This window comes from Notolabrus celidotus, chromosome 10 (assembly GCF_009762535.1).
Source record: "Notolabrus celidotus isolate fNotCel1 chromosome 10, fNotCel1.pri, whole genome shotgun sequence".
NCBI classification, from domain to species: domain Eukaryota; kingdom Metazoa; phylum Chordata; class Actinopteri; order Labriformes; family Labridae; genus Notolabrus; species Notolabrus celidotus.
In genome coordinates this window covers 3,377,169-3,403,560 of record NC_048281.1, presented here as the reverse complement: position 1 = coordinate 3,403,560, position 26,392 = coordinate 3,377,169, and the positions used below count along the sequence as shown (strand labels likewise).

The following is a 26,392-nucleotide window of genomic DNA, read 5'->3' as shown; positions in this document are numbered from 1 at the left end:
CTCACCACACTCCTACAATGATGGCAGAGGATGCTAAGAGACCATCAGTATTAGCTATGCACACTCAAGCTGACTATGTCGTTGGAAGCAACATGGGGTTTTGTGTCTTGTCAAAGGATGCTTCTGCATGTGAGTGTGGTAGCTGGGATTGAACCCACAACCTTCCGATCGACAACCAACTCTACCACTGAGCCACAGCTGCCCCTAAACTGGTACCTTGGTTTATCAGAATACCTTCAACTGACAGTACAGGGGCTTTTAATATTGTCAATCTTTAATCTGTCTTTGTGGTTATCATATTTATGTCCATACATCAAATATGTGCCATCAATTTTTAAAACCAAATACTTCAGAAACGTCAATCCATCCATGAATGTTTATGCTCACATCAGGTCAGGTGGCTGTAGCAGCAGGCTTAGCAAGTTAGCTGTCCCCTTCCCAGCAAGGTTCTCCAACTCCTCTTGGAGAATCCCGATGGCAGGTAGGATATGTTATCCCTCCAGCGAGCTCCTGGTGTAACCCAAGTCCATCAGGTCTCATCCCTGATGGACTTGCCCGGTACACCTCTAAATGAGGTCCCCTCAGTTTCTGAGCTCCTCACCTTCAACCGGAAGGAGCAATCCATAGCTAGAGAACCATGGCCTCTGGCAAGGAGGAGCTGCTCCTCACGCTTCTCCACACTTGGGTGCAAACTCTTGAGCCTAATGGAGATCACCGTTTGGTATTCTGTTACCTCCTGTGTGACCTAGAAATGTATATATTGTTTAATTTGCAGAATAAAGATACTAGCAGACACTGAGGGCTTTTACAATAGGGATCAATGAACTGATATTTACTTCTAACTTCATCAGCCACAATTAAACCATCTATTTTTTCTGCCGGAAGAGGGTGGGACTGAGCCCCACTGCACCAATTGACCTTTCACCTTTGCACGTGTATTTTTGTGTCTCAACAGGAAACTGGCGAAGTCCACTCTTGTCTTAGTCCTGGTGTTCGGCATCCACTACATCGTCTTTGTCGGGATGCCTCATTCATTACAGGGCTTGAGCTGGGAAGTTCGCATGTACTGTGAACTGTTCTTCAACTCCTTCCAGGTACTTTCTGAGCTCTTCTTTCAGTCGGCCATGTAGCCTAAAGTTTGATGAAGATATGTTAGAATACATTCACAGTTCAGGTATTTCAGGGAATGTTTTTTTCTTTTAGCTGTCATATCAAGGTGATGCAATCACTCTAAAGTCAAAAACTTAAAGGGGACATATCACGCTTTTTTCATCAATATATATTGGTCTAAGAGGTCCCCAAAACATGTCTTTAAAGTTTATGCTCAAAAAAACACTTTGAAATCAGATTTTGGCATGCCTGAAAAGTCCTCTTCTTCAGCCCTCCTCAGAACACTCTGTTTTCCCTCTGACCACGCCCCCTCAGGAAGTGGCTGTGCCTCGGCTCTCCAGCATGTTGATCTAATGTTTACATGTTGGCTGAATATACACGGCTGCTCAGAGATCGCGTTACTTCAACCCTCTGAATCTGATCCTGACGGAGAGGCGCCTGTAGCAGGACCTTTCTGAAGGATTGGTCATAGATTTAGTGTTTCTTGTTGTTTTATTTATCAGTATGTAGACGTGTGTCTTGGTACACAGCTACGAACATGTAGCTATGTGGCTATGCTAACTAGCGCTAGCACTTATCCATGATAAATAAAAATCATCCACTAGATCTTCAAATCTGCAGACGTGGGGAGTAAAACCGACCTCTGCCAGAAAGGCAGCAGGACCTTTCTGAAGGATTGGTCACAGATTTAGTGTTTCTTGTTGTTTTCTTTGTCAGTATGTCGACGTGTGTCTTGGTACACAGCTACAGCTACAGCTACAGCTACAGCTACAGCTACGAACATGTAGCTATGTGGCTATGCCAATTAGCGCTAGCACTTATCCATGACAAATAAAAATCATCCACTAGATCTTCAAATCTGCAGACGTGGGGAGTAAAACCGACCTCTGCCAGAAGGCAGCAGGACCTTTTCTGAAGGATTGGTCACAGATTCTGTGTTTCTTGTTGTTTTATTTGTCAGTATGTCGACGTGTGTCTTGGTACACAGCTACAGCTACGACATGTAGCTATGTAGCTATGCTAACTAGCGCTAGCACTTATCCATGATAAATAAAAATCATCCACTAGATCTTCAAATCTGCAGACGTGGGGAGTAAAACCGACCTTTGTGTTTATTAAGACAGCCTACAACTAGCATGCCTCCCTCCTAAGCTCCTTGTTAGCACACATTTGTGCAGGGAATGAAAAACGGAGGGGGGATTCAGTATTATTTTATACAGTCTATGGGCTGAACAAGCTCCGAGCTCTGACTCCGTGACAGACCGGATATTGTTGTTACGTAACAAAAACACGGAAGTCTGAAACGGCTCGTTTCACACACATTTACAGAAAGGTGTAGAAATCAAAACAGGGGCAGAATGGATTTTTTTCATTCTCGGGGGGTTTGTAGACATGCCAGGGAAACATATTTCAGGTAGAGAACCATTAAAAAGTCCATTTTGCATGATATGTCACCTTTAAAGTCAGTGTAGTACAGAAACACATACACATGTCCTTTTTTTGATAACATTCACAAAAAAATGTCCATTGATCACAGCATGTGGTCTCACAAAGTGGTGTGACTGATTGCAACCTTGTCTACTACCATTTCACGCTGTGGGAACCATAATTATCTCCTCCAAATTACTCTGTCAGTGCCAGAGTCAAGATTGAACCGCCTCCCTTAGTGAAGCAGCCGGATAATGAGATTGCTTCAGTGCCATAATTCTGCTCTGCCTATAATAAATGAGCATTTTCAGACCATGAATGTGTGCACTTTTCAGATATAGAAACTCAATTATAGTTCCAACTGAGTAGTATAACAGTTCCTCCAGCCTCATCATGTTTTAATAACTCTGTAACCTCTAGGGGTTTACAGAACTTCCTAAGCCTAATACTACATAATTTGAGTGTGTAGCCTTCTCTCTCTTTTTACCACTTGCTAAAGATATCAAGACTGTGCCCATCACTCTCAGACCCTGTGGCAGAAATGGTAATCTATGCCCTCATCATCTCCTGCCTTGAGTGTTGCAACAGAGTCTTGTATGTGGTACCCAGCCAACTCTTGTTTAGACTCCAACGTGCACATAACTCAGCTGCCATTGTTCGGCCCACATTCATCCACCTTTGCTGGCTCCCAATCATATTCCACATTGATTACAAAATCCCTCTTCTCACCTACAAATCCCTCCTCAACCTTACCTCCCAATATCTGACTTGCTCCCTTCCCCCCTACACTCAACAAGATTCCATCATCAGACTTGTGCCAGCTCTTTACCCCCAGCACTATACTCTGTACTTTTAAACAGAGCCTTCAGTGTGGCAGCCTCAACCCTCTGGAGCTCTCTCCCTGTAGCGATATGCAATGTTACATCCCTGGACAATTTCAAAGAACAGCTTAAAACCCACCTGTTCAACAAGGCCTTTGAACTTGAACCTCTTTTTGGCTCCACTTGTAAAGCATCCTTTGGATTATTGAAAGGCGCAGTAAAAATGCAAGTTATTATCCTTATTGTTATTGATTAGGGATGGGCAATGATTTTTTGAATATTCAAATGTTCGTTCACTTTGGAAAAAAAAAAGAGTTAATTTGAATATTTTCTCATTTTTAAAAGTAAATTTTTTTTTTTCTCCTCTCTCCTTTGTTTGTTATTTTATCTGCCTGTCTGCATTATTAGTTTATCTGCCCTCATCAATAACTTAGTAGCTTTAGTTATTTAATCTTCATAAAGTTAAACTCCTTCAACTACAACATCCATTTTTTTTTTTTTTTTTAAATTTGTTTATACTATTACTTCTCTGATTTCGTCTTTCATGCTCTCCTATCTAGTTTCCATCCCCTCTCTTCATCTTTAGGACATAACCGCACCCCATCACCTCCATCATTAAAACAGAAATACACAAATGCACAGACACACAAACACACAAGCACACATACATACACAAACATAAAAGGACTCGCTGATCACCGCATAAAACTGGGACCTCCTCTGCCACCCCTACCTGTCTTACATAACAGCTGTTTCATCATCCTCAATCACTGTATCATCATTGCGTGCATCACATGAGGGGGGGCTTCCTTCCTTGGGTCTGGTGGCCCCCCCAAAATGTATGCACCTGAAACTGCCCTGGCTCTGCAATTCGCAAGTCCCCTCCCAAGGGTCTGGGGGCTGCCTTTGCAGAGCTGGGCCGGGCCAATACCAGTCTGCTGGTACCTACAGCTCCTCCCTCAACCATGCCCTCATCATCCGCAGTGGCACACTACAAGCTTGCTAGAGTCCACTTATAAATACCCTGTAATACCCATCAAACTACAACATGCACATAAACATCAACACTCATATAACTGCACACACATTCATAATCCCCCCCTCTAAAACAGTTTCTCTGTCCATCTGGGAGATTTTTCCTCTGGGACAGCCCCTCTTACTTGTGGTGTTCCTCAGGGGTCTGTTTTGGGCCCTATCCTGTTCTCATTGTATATGCTGCCCATGGGATCTATTTTCCAGAAATATGGCGTCTCATTTCATGGTTATGCTGATGATGTGCAAATTTATATGCCGTTCAGCTTAAAGAGGAATGGATCCCTGCAGTCCTTATTCAACTGTTTGAAAGAGGTAAAGTTATGGCTGAGCCTAAATTTTCTGCACCTTGACGAGGAAAAGACCGAGGTCATTGTATTTGGACAGCCCCAACAGTTCGATGGGAGCACTCTCGGCACCTCTCGCAGCAAATGTTCACTCCTCTGTAAAGAGCCTTGGAGTTCATTTTGACAGAGCCTTCAAATTTAGGAAACAAATCTCTTCTGTGGTTCAGTCCAGCTTCTTCCAGCTGAGACTCATAGCGAAGGTGAAGGCCTATCTCCCTCCTAAGGATCTAGAGAGAGTTGTACATGCCTTTATTACGGCTAGGCTTGATTATTGTAATTCTTTGTATGTGGGCTTAGACATGGCGTCTATTCAGCGCCTGCAGCTTGTACAGAATGCGGCAGCTCGCCTCCTGACTGGCAGGAAAAAGAGGGAGCACATCACACCTGTGCTGCGTGCTCTCCACTGGCTCCCAGTCCGTCACAGGATTGATTTTAAAGTTGCACTTCTAACATACAAGGCCCTAAATGGATTGGCACCATCCTACTTGGCTGATCTTCTCCATGCTCACAACCCAACCCGAGCACTGAGGTCAACAAACCAGCTGCTCCTGGATGTGCCTAAAAGTCGCCTTAAAACCCGGGGAGACCGAGCCTTTGCAGCAGCGGCCCCCAAGCTCTGGAATGGCTTGCCACTCCAATTAAGATCGGCCCCAACTGTTGAATGTTTTAAATCTTTGTTGAAGACCCATCTCTTCTCTTTGGCCTTCTACTCGTGAAGAGGACATTAAAATCCTGTTATGTTGTTGTTTATTGTTGTCTTCATGTAATTTTTACTTTTTACCTTGTAAAGCACTTTGGCCAACACTGGTTGTTTTTAAATGTGCTATATAAATAAAGTTGACTTGACTTGACTTGACTCTCTTCTCCTTCTCAAAAGCAAGCATATTTTCTCTTCTAGTCTTTATCTTCTCTTTCTATTGTGTTATTCTCGTTTCTCTTTCTTGACAACCCCCCCCATAACAGTCTATTCTCTTGTTTTGTTTGTTTTGTTCTGTGTTTTGTTTTTTGTTTATCTTTTTTATTTTCTTTATCTATTTATTTTTTGTTGTGTGTTTTGTTTGGTGATCGTCATTTATAGTCCAACCCTTCTTTTCTAACCTTTTTTTTTTTTTCTAGTCTCTTGTCTGTTTGTATTGTTTTTGTGTACTATGGTCTATACTTGATGGCTTTGTTTGGTTGTTGCTCTCAAGTTCTACGGTTTGTTTTTCTTTTGTGTTCTGTTTGATGTCGAGCACTTTTGTGTCTTTGCACTGTTGCATATATAAAAGGAAAAAAAAAAAAGTACATTTTTTTATCATTTTTACCGGCGCCTGGTTGTAATATGGTATTCCCGCCAGACGGTGGCTATTCACCTGATTTTTGAATGTGGAAGTAACCGGACATCCGGTTTAAATTATTCGTTGTTGTGTGGCTTGGCCTTTTCTGTTTGTTCCAGCTGTTGTAACGTCCTCTGACGGCACGCATAATTCTCATTTTCCTTCGAAGACATCACTTTCCAGAGAGTTGTTGCTCTATCGGCTTTGAATTAGTCAAGCTACTGGCATGATTAATGACATGGTCTGACACTAAAAGTGATGTTTTCAAGATTTATCACACATCCAAAATGTCAGAGCTTGTGCCTTAGAGAGTGCTAGACCATGGAAATCTTTAAGATTTGTCTTTCCAATGATTTTCATCACTCCTGTTTCTTAACAATATACCAGAATTTCTGTTTTCACCCTTTCAAATTAAAAGCATGTTTTATCAAAACAGTAAGTACAGAAAACTTGAGGCACTCTCTTCCAACCATTAAATCAATAGAGCAGGGATACTCAAATACAAATCTTAAAGGGCCACAAAGATTATTTTCAATGAGTCAAAGGCCCATTTGTTAAGGTTGGTCAGGCCACATGTGATAATGCTGTCATATTCAAAACAAAATGTCCCTTTCATTCAAAACAACAACAAAAATACAAAGTAAAATAAAATGTAATTTCCATTTTGACATAAATTAAAATAAATAGTTGAACAAAACAAAACATGACCCCTGTGATGAATCCAAAACAAATATATCAGGAGGAGTTTAAGAACTCTTTTTTATTATTATTTCTGCATCAGAGAATGGCTTCTTGTGCTTCCCCAAAATCCACGTCACTGTAAGTGAGCACTCTGTTTCTTTTTGTTGTTGTGTCATAGATGTGACAAGACTCCTGCTTAATTGATATGACAATTTCAGTGAATTTATTAGGGTCCGAGCACCGACAAGGTCGGCGAAGGTCCTCTTGTTTTTGTTGTTCTTACCTCTGAATTTTGAGGAAATGTCTCTTCAAAATTCCCATGCTTGGTCTTTGGAAATCTTCACCACAGCTATAGTCTCCTGGCATATTAAGCACATGAGTCTTGTGCTGGTTGGAGGGAGAATGAATGCAAATTTTTCAGTCCATTCTTCTTTGAATTGCCGATCTTCACTGTCCACTTTTCTTTGACCAGGGAACAGCAAACTGCTCCAAAAAAGGAAAAGTGAAAGTAAAAAATTGCACTAGCAGCAGTGAACTCCGAGTGACCCAGTAACTGGCTGTCTGTGTATCATTGGCATGGAGTCAAGTCCCGGTATACTCGTGCTGACCCAAACAAAACACATAGTGAAGGAATAACAGTTCATGGGCCACAAATAGGCCCGGGGCCGCCTATTGAGGGCCTATGCTTTTGAGGCTGCACTGTCTGTACTATGAATACGGATTATTCCCAAATCTATTGATTTCATCCCTTAAGAGGGATACCCTCAATAATGTATATTTGAGTTATGTTTATTTTATGATCTACATTATTGATGAGAGAATTTCACAATAAAATGGTATCATTAAATTAACATTGGACATTTTAAAGATCAGCACATTGCTTTAGTGAATTCTATTGCATGAAGAGTGTTGCACCAATGAGTACACTTTGGTTTTTAAAGTTGATGTTGCTTGCATAGTGAAGTGTAACACTGAACATGGAGTACTTTCACCCTGTTATGCAAAGTCACTCACATATTGGCAGGAGCTCTTGTCCTACAAACATTTCTGGGTCCACATTCAAAATGTATACCAGTGCGACAGAGGAAATGCTAACATGGCTTTTTAAAAACACATAAAATCAACAAATATTTACAAGTCGTGTTGTTCTTGAAAATGACATTAATGGTCATAAAGAGCTGTAGTGTCAATCAGGGCAACTAAAGGTAAGTGTTACTTAACATGGAAGAGAGACAGAGACAGAAAGGGAGATTGACTAAAACTATTCATGATATTTTCAATAACTATTATTTTCACAAAAAAGTGACACGTTATGAGAAAGTGAGTGCTACGTAGAAATGTGTGTTGCAGTTCCTTAAAGTAGAGACAGCAAATTAGATGTCACTCTTCAGCTCAAATCTGAAAACTACAGTTTTTAAATGAATTAGACAGTTTTAAAGGTGACATATCAGGCTTTTTTTTCATCAATATATATTGGTCTAAGAGGTCCCCAAAACATGTCTTTAAAGTTTATGCTCAAAAAAACACTTTGAAATCAGATTTTGGCATGCCCGAAAAGCCCTCTTCTTCAGTCCTACTCAGAACACTCTGTTTTCTCTCTGACCACGCCCCCTCAGGAAGTGGATGTGCCTCGGCTGTCCAGCATGTTGATCTAATGTTTACATGTTGGCTGAATATATTTGGCTGCTCAGAGATCACGTTACTTCAACCCTCTGAATCTGATCCAGAATCTGATCCTGACGGAGAGGCGCCTGTAGCAGGACCTTTCTGAACGATTGGTCATAGATTTAGTGTTTCTTGTTGTTTTATTTATCAGTATGTAGACATGTGTCTTGGTACACAGCTACGAACATGTAGCTATGTGGCTATGCTAACTAGCGCTAGCACTTATCCATGATAAATAAAAATCATCCACTAGATCTTCAAATCTGCAGACGTGGGGAGTAAAACCGACCTCTACCAGAAAGGCAGCAGGACCTTTCTGAAGGATTGGTCACAGATTTAGTGTTTCTTGTTGTTTTATTTGTCAGTATGTCGACGTGTGTCTTGGTGCACAGCTACAGCTATGAACATGTAGCTATGTGGCTATGCTAACTAGCGCTAGCACTTATCCATGATAAATAAAAATCATCCACTAGATCTTCAAATCTGCAGACGTGGGGAGTAAAACCGACCTTTGTGTTTATTAAGACAGCCTACAACTAGCATGCCTCCCTCCTAAGCTCCTTGTTAGCACACATTTGTGCAAGTAATGAAAAACGGAGGGGGGATTCAGTATTATTTTATACAGTCTATGGGCTGAACAAGCTCCGAGCTCTGACTCCGTGACAGACCGGATATTGTTGTTACATAACAAAAACACGGAAGTCTGAAACGGCTGGTTTCAGCACACATTTACAGAAAGTTGGAGAAATCAAAACAGGTGCAGAATGGATTTTTTTCATTCTCGGGGGGTTTGTAGACATGCCAGGGAAACATATTTCAGATAGAGAACCATTAAAAAGTTAATTTTGCATGATAGGTCACCTTTAAGATCTTCAAGTGATTCAATTCCCACAGTTCTATTTAATCCTTCAAATGTGTGAAGACTATAAAACACACAAGAGAGCTTGTGGTATTTTTTGACTGGTTCTGATGAGCAGTTAGTAAACTAAAGCAGAAAATGACTCTGTGTGCTTGCATTTGTGATGATAGCCACGACAAAAGCACAGCTTCATTGCAAAATGGTTACCAAATTCACACCACACCGTCTATTATGCTTTGAACACCAGCTGAATCAGTCCATCAGCCCCAGCAGGAGCAGAGCTGTTCAAAGCCAAACCACATTACTTCTTTGTTACCACTGCAGACACACGTGACATGCCTGATGAGAATAGCTGGCACTGCATGAAAATGATGACTTTTTTTTGTGTTGCATTGACTGTCTGCAGATCGAAGCTGTTGAACAGTCTTGTGGTTGTAGTTCTGTCGTGAGAGAATGTAATGGATCCCTGATGATGTCCAGTGGTTTTTTCAAGCAGCCACTCTGGGGGATAGTTCTTGGACAGACAGTAGGGAGATACCGATGATTATCTCTGCTTCCCTCACTACTCCCTGTCCGTGATATAGATGGTTGAGTTCCAGGTGGTGTTGCAGTACCTGAGAACAGACCCCTGTAAAAGGTCCTGAGGATCTTGGTTGGGCGGGTAGCTTGTTTTAGTTTCCTCAGGAAATGCAGCCTCGTTCAAGATTTGCACTCTAAAAGGAGTTTGATGTCCTCCTATCTCTCGACTATGGAGCCACCAATGTTGTGGGATGTATTCTCTGGCTGTGACTTTCTGAAGTTGACAATCATATCCTTCATTTCGTTGACGCTGAAGGCCTGGTTGTTGTTAATGCACCACTCCACTTGGTCTTTGACCTCTTCCCAAAATAAGATCCAAGACACAAAGGGCCTGATCTACTAAAGGTTTGCGTGTATAAAAACACGTGCAAACTTGATAGCGCGCTAAGCAGATTTACTAACCGGGAGCACCGAGGATTGCGTCTTTCAAATGAGCAAAATAGCACTCGCTATTCATTTAGCGTATTTACCTTCATGAATATGCAGAATACATGCAGATCATCAGAACGCGCAAAATACTGGGAGGAGGAGATGCAAATGTAATCATTTAGCACACGCAATGTGATCTATCAAACCTGAAACAGATAGCGAGCTGTATTTTTGCGTCTATATTTAGCACGTTTGAAAGGCAGGTGCAAACTGGCACAGCGTTACGCACACATGGCTGCGGTCACTGTAAAGCTCATCATAACTTTACAACATGCCCGCAACAGCAGGGCTTACAAGCATTACTACAGTTTTTACACACAGTTTATGTCATTTTTAAGTCAATCAAACTGACATGAAGTCTAACAAACCAAGAGAACAACACAAATAAAGAAATAAAACAACACAAATACAAAGCAGTTCAGCACCACGGATAGCGACTGCATCATTCTGACACCCACTTTAACTTTTTCAACTAATGAGAGCACAGTAGGTCACTGTATCAACAGATATAAAGTTTAGTAAAACTGGCACAGCGGCCCACATGTTCACATACAAACAAAAAATCTATATGAAGTACTCGGCCTACTCACCACTGTATGACGGAGCCTTAAGCTCCGCGGACTTGTCCATGATGCGCTGTATGTCCATTTTCTTTGATCTGTCATTCTCAATAGATAACATTTGTCCACTCTGTCCCACCGTGCTCATCAAGGGGTTTTTAGTTAGGTTTAACTTGGAGAAGGAGCGCTCAGAAGGTGCAACGTTGACGGGAAGAGTAAAAAATAAAAGCAGGGACAGGCCTCATCAAATCGCTCTCTAAACTCCATCAAAACACTGATTGCGTTTTGGAGCAGAGTAGATGTGTTTATTTCATCGGCAGATCTTCTGTTTTTTCTCACAGCATTCACCTTTGCTGGAGTTCACCGATGTGTTTATTTCCCTCCTCCACAAAGACCTCCAACTCCATGACTTCAAACTTAATTTATCGCTTAAGACCACTCTGCTCTCTGAAACTCTCCATGGTGACAGCCGATAGCACACGCAAAATGCTCATTAAAGGGTGGTCTGCATCACTTTTGCACTTGTTATCATTTGCGCACGCAGTCATAGTAGATCACCCGCAACACGCCCAGAAATAGCATGTGCAAAATTATTATTTGCACACGCAAATTAGCGCTCGTTATTTGGGATCTTAGTAGATCAGGCCCAAAGTGGTGTTGAGTTCCAGCAGCGAGAGTTTGTCCTCTCTGTGAGATGACGGTATTAAATGCTGACCTGAGGTCAATGTACAGGATCCCAGCGTAGTGTTGTTGTCTTCCAGGTTAGTCGGCACTGTGTGACACATGTTAGACATTGCACCATCCATGAACCTGTTGGGACAGTAAGTGAACTGTGGAGGATCTGGCAATGAAGATCCTGGCAGTGATGTGAGGTTTGACCCATAGACTGTATAAAATATGGACGTAGTATCAGTGACGTCACCCATCTGTTCCTGAGAGCTGTTTTGAAGCCAATTGACGGCGGCAGCCATATTGGAAATGCGAGTCAACCAGGCAGAGTGTGACGTAAAGGGGTGGAGTTTGAGCCTCCTAGCCTACAGCCATGTGTTCCCGTCCTGGAGTCACGTCAGTCATGTCCTTATTTGGGCAAAAACTAAAAATCTTAATATCTTCTGAACGGTTGTGTTAGAAAAAAATTCACTCCCTGTACAGTGTGTGCCGATAGAGAAATTAGCTACGTAGAGCCAAGCTGTTTTTTGAACCAGGCTGTAAACATGTTTATTAATGCTGCAAAGATCGTCAGAGTTTCTGCAGCCAGCCTCAAGTGGATTCTCAATGAGTTGCAGTTTATAACACTTCCGCAAGGGCTTCATCGTTTGAGACTGAAGGTTGCTGCTTGGTTTGACCAGGCTCTCAAAGCATTTCATTCCTATGGGGGTCAAAGCAGCAACAGGGTGGTCATTCAGGAAGCTTACTACAGATTTCTTTGCAATTGGTGTTATTGTGGTGGTTTCAAATCATATGGAGACAATGGCTTGGCTTGACTGAGGGGTTCTTGTTAGCACTTCTGCTACATACTAAGTACTGTACATACCTTCAGTGGAGGTCCTTGTGTGCTATCTGGACCAGCTGCTCTCTGTGGGTGAGGATTGGAAAGCATACCTTTCCAAGGTTATTGCCAGGGTTTTTTATTTTATTTGTATGAGCTGCTAGTGAGCTATTTCACCACATCCCTGTGCAAGTCCCATTACAAAGGTAAAATTCCACCACTTAAAAGTTTTGTCATTTTCAAAAACCTTTTTGCTCTTAAGCTCAAACTCTTTCATTCAAACCTGCATACTTACTGTTTGAAGCCCTTCAACAAATGAAAGAGGACACACAAATATCCTCCCTGTTAAATGTTGTACTTTGGGAGGTTAGTGCTTCTGAAAATTTTACACACTTGTGTAAGACAAAAGAGAGCCGAAGAGGAAGTCAGAGAGCATGAATAGACACATATCTGATGTAACTGGTGCTCTACAAAAGGCTTCACTGAATGGGGGACCACAGGTGGAAACCAGACCGAGACATTGTCCTGTCCAGATCCGGAGCTTATGATGCTCCGAATTATGATGAGCTTCAGTAGTCTAATTCAGGGGTTCTCAAACTTTTCAGCCCGCGACCCCCAAAATATAGACACCATCGACTCGTGACCCCAACTGTCCCTCAAAGTGATCTAATGTGGCTTCATTTAGCTGCTCTGCAGAAAGTTAGCCTACCTATATGAGCATGTGTCTGTGTTTCCTGTGCTATTTTGAATTAACCTGCTGCTACTGATGCTTTTGATAATTAACTGTTCACTAACCCTAAACGTAGGAGTCATCTGGAAACAAAGAAAGGCAGAAAACTTATTACATTTTATATTTTCAAGGTTTTATTTCAAGTTTAGCGTCTATTTCTGTCGATATTTTTTACTATGATGGGTAAAATGTACTATTTTTAGATAACTTTTGTCATTCAACTTTTTTTTTTTTTTTGCATTTATTCAGTATTTCTTTGTTCACCACAAGTTAACAAATTATATAAGTAACACAAAACCAACAAAGAGAAGAGAAAAAATAAATAAATACAAAAAAAAAAGAACTGCAAGCTCTGTGATTGGTCCGCTCGACGGCTTTGTCTTTCCCGCATTTACAGCACTTCCGGGATCCCGGACATCGGCCGCACATCGGCCGTGTATTTCATCTCCTCCTCTCTATTCTTCATGTAATCATGTCTGTATGATAAACAGCAACATGTATCAGCTGTAGATTAACATAACACACTCTGAATCTCTGTGGAAAAGGAAACAGAGATCGTAGCGGGACCGGAAGCAGACGACCAGCTATCAGAGAGACCACACTGCCCTCAGGCGTTTAGGCAGAGAATTGCTGCGCGACACGGACACACCGACGCACAAGTATGTGGTATTCATGTCTGCTTCAGCCCCTGCTGCGTAGGGGAGACGCAGAAGTATAAATCAGCCTTTAGTCACTAACTCTACCTTTGTTCCTGACATCTCCTCTCCTGAGATGCACCGGCTTGCCAAGCTAAATCAAGTTAAAGTGCAGTGGATCAAACTACACTTCATAAATCATTTGATGAAGTTTGTAAAATAACGTTGACTTTTTATCTTCAAAGGGATTTTTTATGTGATTTATTATTTTTATGCTTAGAATATTTGAATAGAATGATAAAAGAACATTGACGTTGATGTTATTATAATTATTTGAATATCACCCACTTCTATTTGATTGAATAGTCTTTTGTTGACAGTCTGTTACAACTTAGCCGTTTTGCAGAAGTTTTTTCCCGTTACTGGTGAATAATGAAATAGAGACTTCTGCTGGCCGACAAGATTTTATTTTCTTTGCAAAGAAAAGGTCAGTCAACACCCGAGTGGTTAGGATGAAGAAAGACCCAGAACATGGGATGAACCTAAACATTTATACCTGAGGAACGCCCCCCACTCAGAGTGTCACACCGTTTCGTCTGCTGCAGGTATCTGCACCAGGATAGGGTTGTGTATTCAAGAAGGAGGTTTCAGGGTTCTAGACATCACAATTTAAAACACAAAAGGGCCAGGGGCCTCATGTACAAAGACTTGCTTGGATTTCCTACTGAAACATGTTGTACGCTCAAATCCAAGCACATTTCCTTTGTACATCCCAATCAACGTGGAATTGAGCAAACATAAATAATAATAATAATAATTCATAGAATTTATATAGCGCTTTTCTTAGTACTCAAAGTCGCTTTACATAAGGTGAAAACTAAAGAAAAATAAATAAATAAAACACATAAATAAAACAAAACAAAACAGGGACAGAGGTGGGGCAGGGGGAGAGGTCATGTGTGGTATGCTTTTTTTGAACAGGTAGGTCTTGAGGTGGTTTTTGAATGAGAGGAGAGAGTCAGAGTTGCGGATGTGTGGAGGGAGAGAGCTCCAGAGAGCGGGGGCAGCAATGGCAAAGGCTCTGTCCCCCAAGGTGTGGTGCTTGGTCTTGGTGATAGGGGACAGCAGATTGGCATCAGATGATCTGAGGCAGCAAGATGGGGAGTGGCGTTTGAGGAGGTCGGTCAGGTATGAGGGGGCGAGGTTAATGAGGGCTTTGTAGGTGATGAGCAGGATCTTGAAGTGGACTTGGTGCTGTATGGGGAGCCAGTGGAGGTGCTGAAGGATGGATGTGATGTGGGCTCTGGAGCGGGAGTGGGTGAGTAATCGGGCAGCTGAATTTTGGACATATTGAAGCTTTTTGAGGTCGGTGGAGGGGAGGCCGTAGAGAATGCTGTTGCAGTAGTCGAGTCTGGAGGTTATGAAGGCGTGGATGAGAGTTTCTGCAGCAGAGGAGGAGAGAAAAGATATGAGCCGTGTGATGTTGCGGAGATGAAAAAAGGATACTTTGGTGACGTTTCTGATGTGAGGTTTGAAGGAGAGTGTGGGGTCGAGAGTGATGCCAAGGTTACAGACTACTGGGGAGGGTGTGACTGTGTGGTTGTGGATGCAAAGTGAGAAGTTCTGGTTGGAGGGGAGGAGGGATTTGGGGCCGATTAGAATGATTTTAAATACACACATCATATTCAAATGAGCCCTGCACCTGAGATTCTCCTCTCTGCACGATCAGAAAATTAAAAAGAATGAGTAAGATGGGGGAAAATTTTTTTTCACAGAAAGCGAATTGGAGGCGCTACTGGCTGGAGTGGAGGCACACTAAAATGTGCTCTTTGGCATGCTGTCCTCCGGCATAAGCAACAAGTGAGCCAGGGAAAAGGTGAGACTGATAAAGACATTTCACACTTTACACACGGGGTTATTAACTTGTGTAGTGTGCACACAGAGACAATCAGGGGCTTGTTAGAAAGATCTTAAGCTGAAGTTTAACCAACAAAAAACAGCAAGTCACTAACTTTAACCACTGACTAGTAATGATGCTGTGAAGACAGGATAGAATCTGGGGACGCACATGGCCAATGCGCATCACGGGGATTAATATTAGGACAATTACACAAATACATTTACTCACCAGGAAGCCACCCATCGCACATAGTGACAGCTTGTATTCTGTTCCCAACATGCTGTTACTCATGAATGGATGAATCGTGCGTTGAACCAGGCCACCTCTCCACAATGTTGGTTAATTACAGCTGCGCATCACATATGATCTGTACTGTACAATGATCAAATGAAAATGTTTCCTGTTGACATGTACATATTCATCATGTGATGGTGCTTTTATAGTAATGTGTGTGCAGTCGATAGCTCCGATTACATTAGGAAAACCGGTTCAAATTGTGCTTTAATGTCGACCTGTTCGGCTGCATTGTATGGGCATTTAATATACCCGGCTGACATGCGGATAATTCTGTCCCACACGGCTGGCATGGCTCGGCTCAGGGTCGACTGGCACAGTCCTGATCGGTCGGCCAGCTCCCTCTGGAATGTCCCGGTTGCTAGGAACCCCAGTGTGGTCAGCACCTGTATGGGCACAGGCAGCGCTGGTCTCCTTGCTGTTTTGCGCTCATAGGCCGGCCACAGCTCTGCGCACAGTTCCAGGAGGATTGTCCTCGGGAACCTAAAGCGGCTCATGAGCCAGTTGTCATCATGTGCCAGTAAATCCTCTCTGTCTCTGAACACCTGCTCTCTTTATATTGCACCATATACAATGTCCTCCAATACTGCTAACGCAAACCATTGTTTTTAATGGTATATTTTGCACAACTTTGCGCTTGCTTTTATATCCACTCATGCAATTGCAGACACATAGTTGTGTGTTAATTGTTTAACAGTGTAAGTTGTTTCCCAGCATCACCTATACGTGTCACCAAAGGATCAACAGCTGTAGAAAAGTGCGTACACCAGCCATGAAGTTAACAGGGCACCGCACATTTCCACGGTCATTTCACTCTTGATACATCTGAACTTTGAGTGTACGCCACTTTTTTCTGCTTACCCACCCTTTGTACATGAGGCCCCTGGTATCTTGGTGAGAAAACAGAAGATGGGACATGTCAAGCACTGCAGGTATCTGCACCAAGACAGGGTTGTGTATTGGGGGGTCTAGACCAGGGGTGTCAAACATACAGCCTGTGGGCCAAAACCGGCCCGCCAGAGGTTCCAATCCGGCCCCCGAGATTACTTCACAAAGTGAAAAATTTGTAACTGCTATTTCAAATTTGTCCTCTAGGGGGCGAAAGAATACTTGCAGCTTACATTATCTGGTTGAATTTCAGAGACCTTTTAGAGCACTTCAAGATCCAATCAACACTAAAGTTTATACTGTATGTAGAAGCGGTGGATCCACTATTTTCAAAAGGAGACTCATACTGTTCATGTGCTTACCATGCATGTGGGTGCGTCATAGGTGTGCTCCCTCACTACTGGGAAACCTGTGTGCTCGGTGTGTTCGAAGCAGGTTTCAGTCCTTAAAGGATATCATATTCGGCCCCACTATGAGACTCATCATGGTGAAAAATACAACAGCTGTTTATGTAAATAGATAGTTCATTAAATTTAGAATGTACTTTTACTTTTTTGCGCTAAAACGAAGGGGAAAACTTGGAGTCGTCATTATTTATAGGGTTATAATGTTATGATTTTACTGGTCCGGCCCACTTGAGATCAACTTGGGCTGTATGTGGCCCCTGAACTGAAATGAGTTTGACATCCCTGGTCTAGACATTGCATTGTAAAACACAAAACTGAAATTTGCCATTACAGCTGCTATACACACCTGCTATTGAATTATACGGCCAATAAGACACGATGTTCTAACTTGATCGAACTTGAGGACATTTTCTCTCTCTTGCCCTCTCTTGATTTCAGTTGAAGACCCCCTGCTCTTGAACATAGTAGGAATGGATTACCACATCATAGCAGCTGAATGTAGGAGTTCTAAGAAAACAGGACAAAAGAGCGTGCCCTTCTCTTCTGTAAACACTATTTGGTTATTTATTTACAGTCTCTTCCCCTGAGATGCGAGGCACTGAGAGATGAGAAAAAGAAATGATAATGATGTGTGCGCCCACTCACACAAGAGCACACAGAAGCTCAGACAGACTTTTCCCTCACTGATTCCTTGAAGGCAAGCTCCACATAATTTTTTTTCTATCTTATACCTTTGGTTCCAAAATGTTTTGGTTTTTTTTAATAAAAAGTTTGTTTATTCATGAATCAATGACAAAAGAGATTACAAAATATATGGAATGGAAGGTTCATTCAAAAAGCCTTGAGTAATACCCAGCAGGAAAAAAGGCATGGAGGCCCTGGAGGCAGAAATTGAGAGCATCACTTTGATATTGTGTCTAAAATAGACCTATATGTGCTGCAACAATACTGTAGCTCTCAAATTATCAAAAGAAGAGGTCGAGGGTTGTGCAGTCCAAGGCCATAGGTCAGCTTTATACATGCACCGTCCTGAGAAGGCCCTACTCTGACTTCAGACCTCAACAAAAAGAATAAATAATGAACATAAAGAGCCATACAAGATTTAGATATTCACTTAAATATTCCATGCACATCATAGCTGAGCACAGAACATGAGAGGAAGCGTGGTTTGCTTGCTGAGAAGTAGAGGTATACTTCAACATGCTGCACTGGCCTTCAGTCAATATTTGCTGTGAGTGACTGGTCATGGATGGAAGAGCTAAGTCCCAATACCCCCCCCACACACAAGCACACACAAACCATGCACCACCCACAACCTGCGCCAATTCTCTGTGAAGAAGATGGGATGATGAAATCTTAAAAAGAGTTATGTTAACTGTGTTATCTGTGATAAGAGCATGACAGGATGTTTTCACAGCAAAGTTGGCGTTTGGAAAACTGGATTTAATTTCCAGCAGACTTGAAGACAGTTTATAGCTCTGATAAGCTATCAGAAAACTCACAGCTTCACAACAAACAGTTTCATTAGAACAAGTTTGAGAAATAAGGCCAATGTCTCCTCATGATCACGTTCAGTGTCTTCAGACGGGTTGAAGAGATAAAGCATTAAAGCAAGGTCTTCAAACTGTCAGTGTCAATGAGTTCATCAAAGCTCTAACAGTTTAAATTATAGATGCAGGCAAGTCGTCACTGAGCAGTTAATGCCAGTGTGCTGTGTCTTCATCTCAGACAGCATAACCCAGCTGGTCTGTCACTCTGGCCACTCATTGTGATTGGTGAGGTAATCAGCTCAGTGCAGGGTCAGGTGTGTTTGACTATCTAGTATGATTAAAACCAGGTGGGGGAAACCTATATATATACACCCATGAGTTCCAGTGCTGTGTTCTGACAGGGTCAGTGCAGGGTCAGGTGTGTGTGTGACTATCTAGCATGTGTTGATTTTGTTGACGAGATGATGACAAGCCGCAAACATTAGTGGTGGACTGTCGGACGTTAAGAATCCATGTCCCCGCTGTGCGTCTTTAAAGATAAAGTGATGACTTCCTGTTGAGGCTGAGTTATTATCTGAGGGGCTCAGTGTTAGCTTGGTCTCTACCTGCAGCAGGTGTACTTTATGAACCAGCTCTCCTCACCTCCATGCATCTGTCTCATCTTCATTGATGATTTTTACCCCCGGTGTGTGTTAGTGACAAAGACACAACCGTGGGACCTTTTTTTAATATTTGATGTTTGACGTTTTCATCGCCATTACCATAAAAAGCTCTGCGTCTAGCGCTTGATTTGTTCCAGTTTGGTGATACATCAGACACATTTAGTAAGTTTTGATCAACTCCTTGTTGAAAGATGCAGATACATTTCAGAGTGCCGTGAACTGACTGTCTGTCCAGTGCGCCTGTCACTGCAGGTGCATTCAAGGACCATCGTAAATGTGCAATACAGCTCTTATATTGTGTTCATGGCATTTTTCTGTGAATCAAGAGAATCAAAATACAGTCACAGTGGTCACATCAAGGATGTGTTCTTTTGAATTTTTAGCAGGGACAGGCTGAATTATTTAACTTAAGACATTAAGAACAGTGAATCTCTCAGCAGCTTCAAAACCAAACTGAAAAGTGTGCTAAAGGACACTCAACACTGCAACCACTGATTTGATACTTTTAACTTGATATACATACTGTTTGTTTGTTTGTTTGATTGTGTGTGTGTGTGTGTGTGTGTGTGTGTGTGTGTGTGTGTGTGTGCGTGTGCGCGTGCGCTTGTGTGTGTGCAAGCAAGTGTTTTTACAATGTGATGTTTTAATTGTGACCTGCCAAGGGACTGCAGATGTAAATTAGCTTTAAGCTAACTCTGGTACAATGCATCAGATGGTGACATTTATGTTAAATATTGTACATGGTCCCTTTACAAATAAATTGAATAAATAAATAAATAAATAAGATATTACATAAAAGTGTTAAAAGAGTGAAATGTTGACTATTTGAACACTTGGTATAACCCTGATACTGATATCTGATCGACAACATGAATTATTTAAAGAGTGAAGATGTTTTGGCAAAAATCAAAGACTAAAATGTTTTGAGTTTTCGTCGACTAAAACTTGACTAAAACTATAAAGAGCTGAAAAGACTAAACTGTGACTAAAACTAACAGGCATTTTCGTCTAAAGACTAAGACTAAATCTAAAATAGCTGCCAAAATTAACACTGATGACAACAGTGCTTTGTATCAGACATTACATCAGATGTATACTACAGTACTTGACATTTCTGCAGTCTCTGTGTGTTATGGTTATTTTCTGTTTCAAAATCACTTCTATAAAATGATTCCTCGTCAAAGTTGTATCATTTGAATAAATTAAACTGGAAGGAAAACTTTCTAAAGTGACAAAAAAGACCATTTAAAGGAAAGCAAAGCTACATTCATAGTTTTGGAGGCTGTTTTTCCTTCCTGAAAAACACTTGTTTTTTCCTTCTTGAAGGAAAAGGACAGCAAAGGACTCTCACACTAACATTTGAGCAGTAAAGACACAATTATATAAGCACACATGTTCCAAGCATTTCCACAAACAGTGTCTCTAATAACATCATTCTGTGGCGAGTTGAATCGCATTCAGCACAAAAGCAGCCTGAAAAATACCATCCTGTTCTTCACTGGATAAGCACTGGTTGATGAAAAGAGATAGTCAGAGACCTGGAACATTCTCATCAGCCTTTATTCATAATATGTAGCACATGTACTCTGATAAGAATAACATGCAGTAAATCTTTGTGACATGCCATGTGTGTGTGACCTTAAAGGTGACATATCATGCAAAATTGACTTTTTAATGGTTCTCTACCTGAAATATGTGTCCCTGGCATGTCTACAAACCCCCCGAGAATGAAAAAAATCCATTCTGCCCCTGTTCTGATTTCTCCACCTTTCTGTAAATGTGTGTGAAACGAGCCGTTTCAGACTTCATTGTTTTTGTTACGTAACAACAATATCCGGTCTGTCACGGAGTCAGAGCTCGGAGCTTGTTCAGCCCATAGACTGTATAAAATAATACTGAATCCCTCCTCCGTTTTTCATTACCTGCACAAATGTGTGCTAACAAGGAGCTTAGGAGGGAGGCATGCTAGTTGTAGGCTGTCTTAATAAACACAAAGGTCGGTTTTACTCCCCACGTCTGCAGATTTGAAGATCTAGTGGATGATTTTTATTTGTCATGGATAAGTGCTAGTGCTAATTAGCATAGCTACATAGCTACATGTCGTAGCTGTAGCTGTGTAGCAAGACACACGTCTACATACTGACAAATAAAACAACAAGAAACACAGAATCTGTGACCAATCCTTCATAAAAGGTCCTGCTGCCTTTCTGGCAGAGGTCAGTTTTACTCCCCACGTCTGCAGATTTGAAGATCTAGTGGATGATTTTTATTTATCATGGATAAGTGCTAGCGCTAGTTAGCATAGCCACATAGCTACATGTTCGTAGCTGTGTACCAAGACACATGTCGACATACTGATAAATAAAACAACAAGAAACACTAAATCTATGACCAATCCTTCAGAAAGGTCCTGCTGCAGGCGCCTCTCCGTCAGGATCAGATTCTGGATCAGATTCAGAGGGTTGAAGTAACGTGATCTCTGAGCAGCCGTGTATATTCAGCCAACATGTAAACATTGGATCAACGTGCTGGAGAGCCGAGGCACATCCACTTCCGGAGGGGGCGTGGTCAGAGAGAAAACAGAGTGTTCTGAGGAGGACTGAAGAAGAGGGTTTTTCAGGCATGCCAAAATCTGATTTCAAAGTGTTTTTTTGAGCATAAACTTTAAAGACGTGTTTTGGGGACCTCTTAGACCAATATATATTGATGAAAAAAGCGTGATATGTCACCTTTAACGTCTCTGTTCTTGGCTCCCCATGTATGTGACCTTTTTGTCTCTGTTCTTGGCTCCCCATGTATGTGACCTTTTCGTCTCTGTTCTTGGCTCCCCATGTACACCCCGTTAACGCTGGTTTTTCTCCTGCAGGGTTTCTTTGTGTCCATCATCTATTGTTTCTGCAATGGAGAGGTGAGTCTGTTGTTTTTTGGTAACAGGTGTTGATTGTAAAAACACACCATTTCTTTGCAGGAAAAAAAAAAGTACAAACAAGCTGCAAACGGAACATTAAGTAAACTTTGGATAAGTTTTAACTGAATCAGCCGTTTAGAAAGAGCATATTCAAATGGCACACAGGAATGAAAGGTGAGAAGTGACATATTTAAATATTTAACAGCCCCTCTGCCCTCTTAAATGAAGTCAAAAGTTCTGAAATGATATCAGTCATTCACTCCATGTCTCTTCACTGATTCACTTTGGACTCGGTTCTTTCAAGTGGAAATCCAATGAAACAGCCAGTTTATCTTTTAAACAAACCCTTCTCTGTACTGTTTGCCTTTCTTCTCTTGTCTTTTGTTCTTCCTGTGAAGCACTTCTTTTAGCCCGAAGCCTGTTGGCTGGATTAAAACACTTCAAAATAAGAGTGCTAATTTTCTGTTCTGTTGAATTTGAGCCTCTAAAATATATATATTTTAAATCACACACTGAACACAATGATTCAGCCAACACTTATTAACACCCCGCTCTGGGCTTTATTCCGTTTTGAGCTATTCTCAATGCAATCGCTTATTTGTTGGCTCCACATATCGAGGGGAGCTAAATCTCACCATTTCATCAAATTGGTAGAGATCAGTTAAGTGACAGTGTTTGCAACTTGCCTTGTAGGAGGGGCATGCTATTCTCTTCACTGCCTGTAATATCGCCTCACAGTCCATTAACTGACCTTTCTGTGTGCTCAAAAAATTAAATCGAGGTCTCTTCATGGCTTTATCTCTGTAAGTGGACAACAAATAATGGGGCATAGTTCGACCCACGCAAAAAGACTTCAACCAAATGGCAGCAGGTAAAGTTTGTCCTCTGCACTCGGATATCTGCCTCTGCTGGACTCCCTCTCCACCACAGCATTGCCTAGGGAGAGCCGAGTTGCTGCACTATGATAACAACTAAAAATGCCTCCGGTCATTGAGGGTCTCTTTCAGCTGTATTGTTCGGGGGCATTAATTTCACAGATGAGTCTTCTACAGATCAACTTCCTTGGCTGTTGAATTCAATTATTATGTTGTTGTTTTTTCCATGAAGGTCACCAAAAAGTTGCAAATAATTAAACTCTGCTTTTGTGCAAAGCATGTGTTGCTCTGTTTTCTCTGTAAAGAAAGTGTTTTGAAACTTCTGGCTCATTAACTTTGACTTCTCAGCAGAAGTATCAGCTCGGCTTAAAATAAACTAAATATGCAATATCATGTCTGATATTTAAATCCCTTGTCCACCCCTATCCTCACAGGTTCAGGCAGAGATAAAGAAAACATGGACACGTTGGAACCTGGCCTTTGAGTGGGAAGGCCCGGTTGTCTGTGGCCGCTACCGTTACAGCAACGTGGTGCTGGGCCTCAACAACAACAGCACCAGTAGCCAGTCACACCTGGCAGGGGCTGGACCTTCCACACGCTCCACCACGCTTGTTTCAAGTCGTGTTTATCGGAGCACGGGTCCAGTGATCACCATGCACGCCACCCTACCAGGATATGTGATCAGTAACTCAGACCCTTCCATACCTGAAGAAGCTGAGGACAGCGGGCCAAAGAGGGTGGACGATATCTCGCTGAAAGAAAACCTGCCTGTTCTTAATACCAGTGCAACAGCTGAGGATGAGGAGGAGACATTGTAGCAGCAGCACAGTGTCAAAAAACATTCAGTACGGACTTATGACAGAGTTTTCTGGTAGAACTGTGCCAACCCAGACCAGCCTGACGGACTTCAAACTTTAAACAGGGTAGTGATGGTAAACAAAAACTTGTTTTAATGTGCAACAATGAATTCACCTCATAGAATAGAATGAAATTGCAACTTTAAAAAACACAGTTGAATGGTTATGAAGCTGAATACTATTTAGCAGGATAGTATTTATACCACAGTCTCTTTAGACACTTCAACCCAGTCAAATTTTTAACATTTCTAAGCATGAGCCTTAGTTAACACAATGGAATCTAAAAATGTAACAGTAAAATGATGTTTGATTGGATGACCCAGGCCATGAACCTGAGCTATCAGTGTTAATAGCAAAGTTAATGTTGACCTTCTCAAGCTCTGTGGTAACACTTCCCTCACTCAGTGACTATTTTAAGCCTTAGTGCTACATGTTGTTAATCACTAATGGAGATGGTTTGCACGTAATGTATTTGTAGGAGGCAAAGGTGAGATACATCTCATGCAACAGAAACATTCATCCACAATTACAGTATGTTTCAGTGTTGGTATTTTGAGAGAGCTGCCGCACAGACCCTCCTACTGAAGACAATCACTCCTCACCTTTAGAAGCTTTCAAACGGAACAGAAAATGTTAAAAACTTCTGCAGATTTCAGACAAGACAAAAAGGCTGCTTATTTTTCTCAGGGAGGGCAATGCCGCAGTGCATTTTTCCTGAATGTGGTTCACCTTCATTGTAGAAATCCACTGATGAAGATAATGATAAGCCACTGGAAGATAAAAGCACAAAGAAACCCTTGAGATTAATGACACTAAATAATGAATGGGCGAGGTAAACTGCCGATATGAATGGTGGTTTATTCCTTTTCTCAAAATAACAATGACAGGTACAAAGACTGTAGAATACTCATCTATTCTTATTGTACTTGCAAACATGATCTAGTAGTGTATGTTCAAATTCATTCACTGAATAAATTGGATTACTACATGTCATGTTCTACACAGATGCAAAAGCTGCATAGAAATTGTAATTTACCACCACCTGCAGGAGTTTGTATTCCTTCTTTCTTCTTATGATTCCAGCCAGTCCAAGAGATGGCTTGTCCTTATATTAAATCCTTTTATTGACAAATTTAGTGTCATGGTGAACTGTGCTTGCCTGTACTGTCAGTCCACTGTGTAAAGAATCCTGCATTTGAAAGAAGAGACTTTAAAGCAACATTTTCCAGTTGAACTATGAAAGAACACAGATTATTTTTATTCATGACTTCAAGTCAGACTCAACTGACATAAAGATTCTGCTCACTTTCTGAGAGACGTATCGATGTTGGCTTTTATTGTCTTCAACCGCCAATATCTGTTGATGTGTGTACTTGATGTGTGTGTTTACTGCCTATGAGCGAGCAGCAATTGTTACAGTAGCACATACCTTTTTATGGCACATGAACTGTTCCACAAAATCAGCATTTAATTCTGTATTTTTTTATTTTTGATAAACTCACTGTTGTTCTGATTGTGAAGGGCTACGATTGAAGAATGTTCAATGATTTTGTGTCTGCTATGCGCATGCATGTTTGTAAGTGCATTAAATGCTGTGTTGGTCCAAAATAAGATCTTTATTATGAATTTTGCCTCTTCTGCTACAGCAAAAACATGTTAAAAAGCTACTTATCCCTTTTCAAAGTTTGGTGTTCAATGAATGGGCTGTCTGTGTCTGGGTGTCCCAATTTCTCTCCTTTTTTCTTCCTTAAATTCTCTTTCATTCATCAAACCTTCAGACTGCCAATATGTGTTTATTTTCAACAAGTACCTGACTAGTGGCTTGGCTAACAAGCCCCAAGTATCAATTAATTAAATTGGCTGGAGCGACCTTTAAGAGCCATTTGGATGTAATACACACCACCATCTAACATTTTCCTGGAACAGAAAAATCCTAAAAGCAAACAAACCAAACTTTCAGGTCAGGAATGTACTGACATTGTTTTATAGCAGTGACGAAGCAAAAGATCCTTATGATTCAAAGACTTATTTGATATTGCATAAATGCCAATAATGTAAAATTTAGCAAGGGATGATGTAAAGTGTTAAGGTAGTTATGCAACTTAGAAAACCAACAAGACTTGGCTTATTGCTTTGTCACCAACTAATGACATAATGTTCTATTGTTCTATCGTTCTATTGTTACAGATAATAGCTGGCATGTTTGTCCTTATTCAGTTTTCCTGCTTAAATAAATGAGTAAAATATCACAAGTCTAGCATCGAGCAATCAGCATCTTTCAGATGCACTCAGACAGTTGCTAGGATAGGATAGGATGATGTTCAATTTGTTCATATCAGAGATGGTCGGTAGCTCCTTAGGCTGCTTTTAGAACTATGCCCAGTAACCTCCATTATATTCCGACTCACAAGACCAGCCTGAGATGGAAAC

General features: G+C 41.4%; 1 protein-coding gene across 1 annotated transcript in view; it reads left to right on the top strand.

The window, feature by feature from the left end:
* pth2ra (parathyroid hormone 2 receptor a) overlaps nucleotides 1-25,673 on the top strand; it is a 401,963-nt gene extending 376,290 nt beyond the window's left edge. The window contains exons 11-13 of the mRNA XM_034693914.1: nucleotides 956-1,094; nucleotides 22,189-22,230; nucleotides 23,540-25,673. Coding sequence (XP_034549805.1) covers nucleotides 956-1,094; nucleotides 22,189-22,230; nucleotides 23,540-23,923 — 565 coding nt within the window. The 3' untranslated portion in view covers nucleotides 23,924-25,673. The remainder of the gene's footprint in view (nucleotides 1-955; nucleotides 1,095-22,188; nucleotides 22,231-23,539) is intronic.
* The last annotated feature ends 719 nt before the right edge of the window (nucleotides 25,674-26,392 follow it).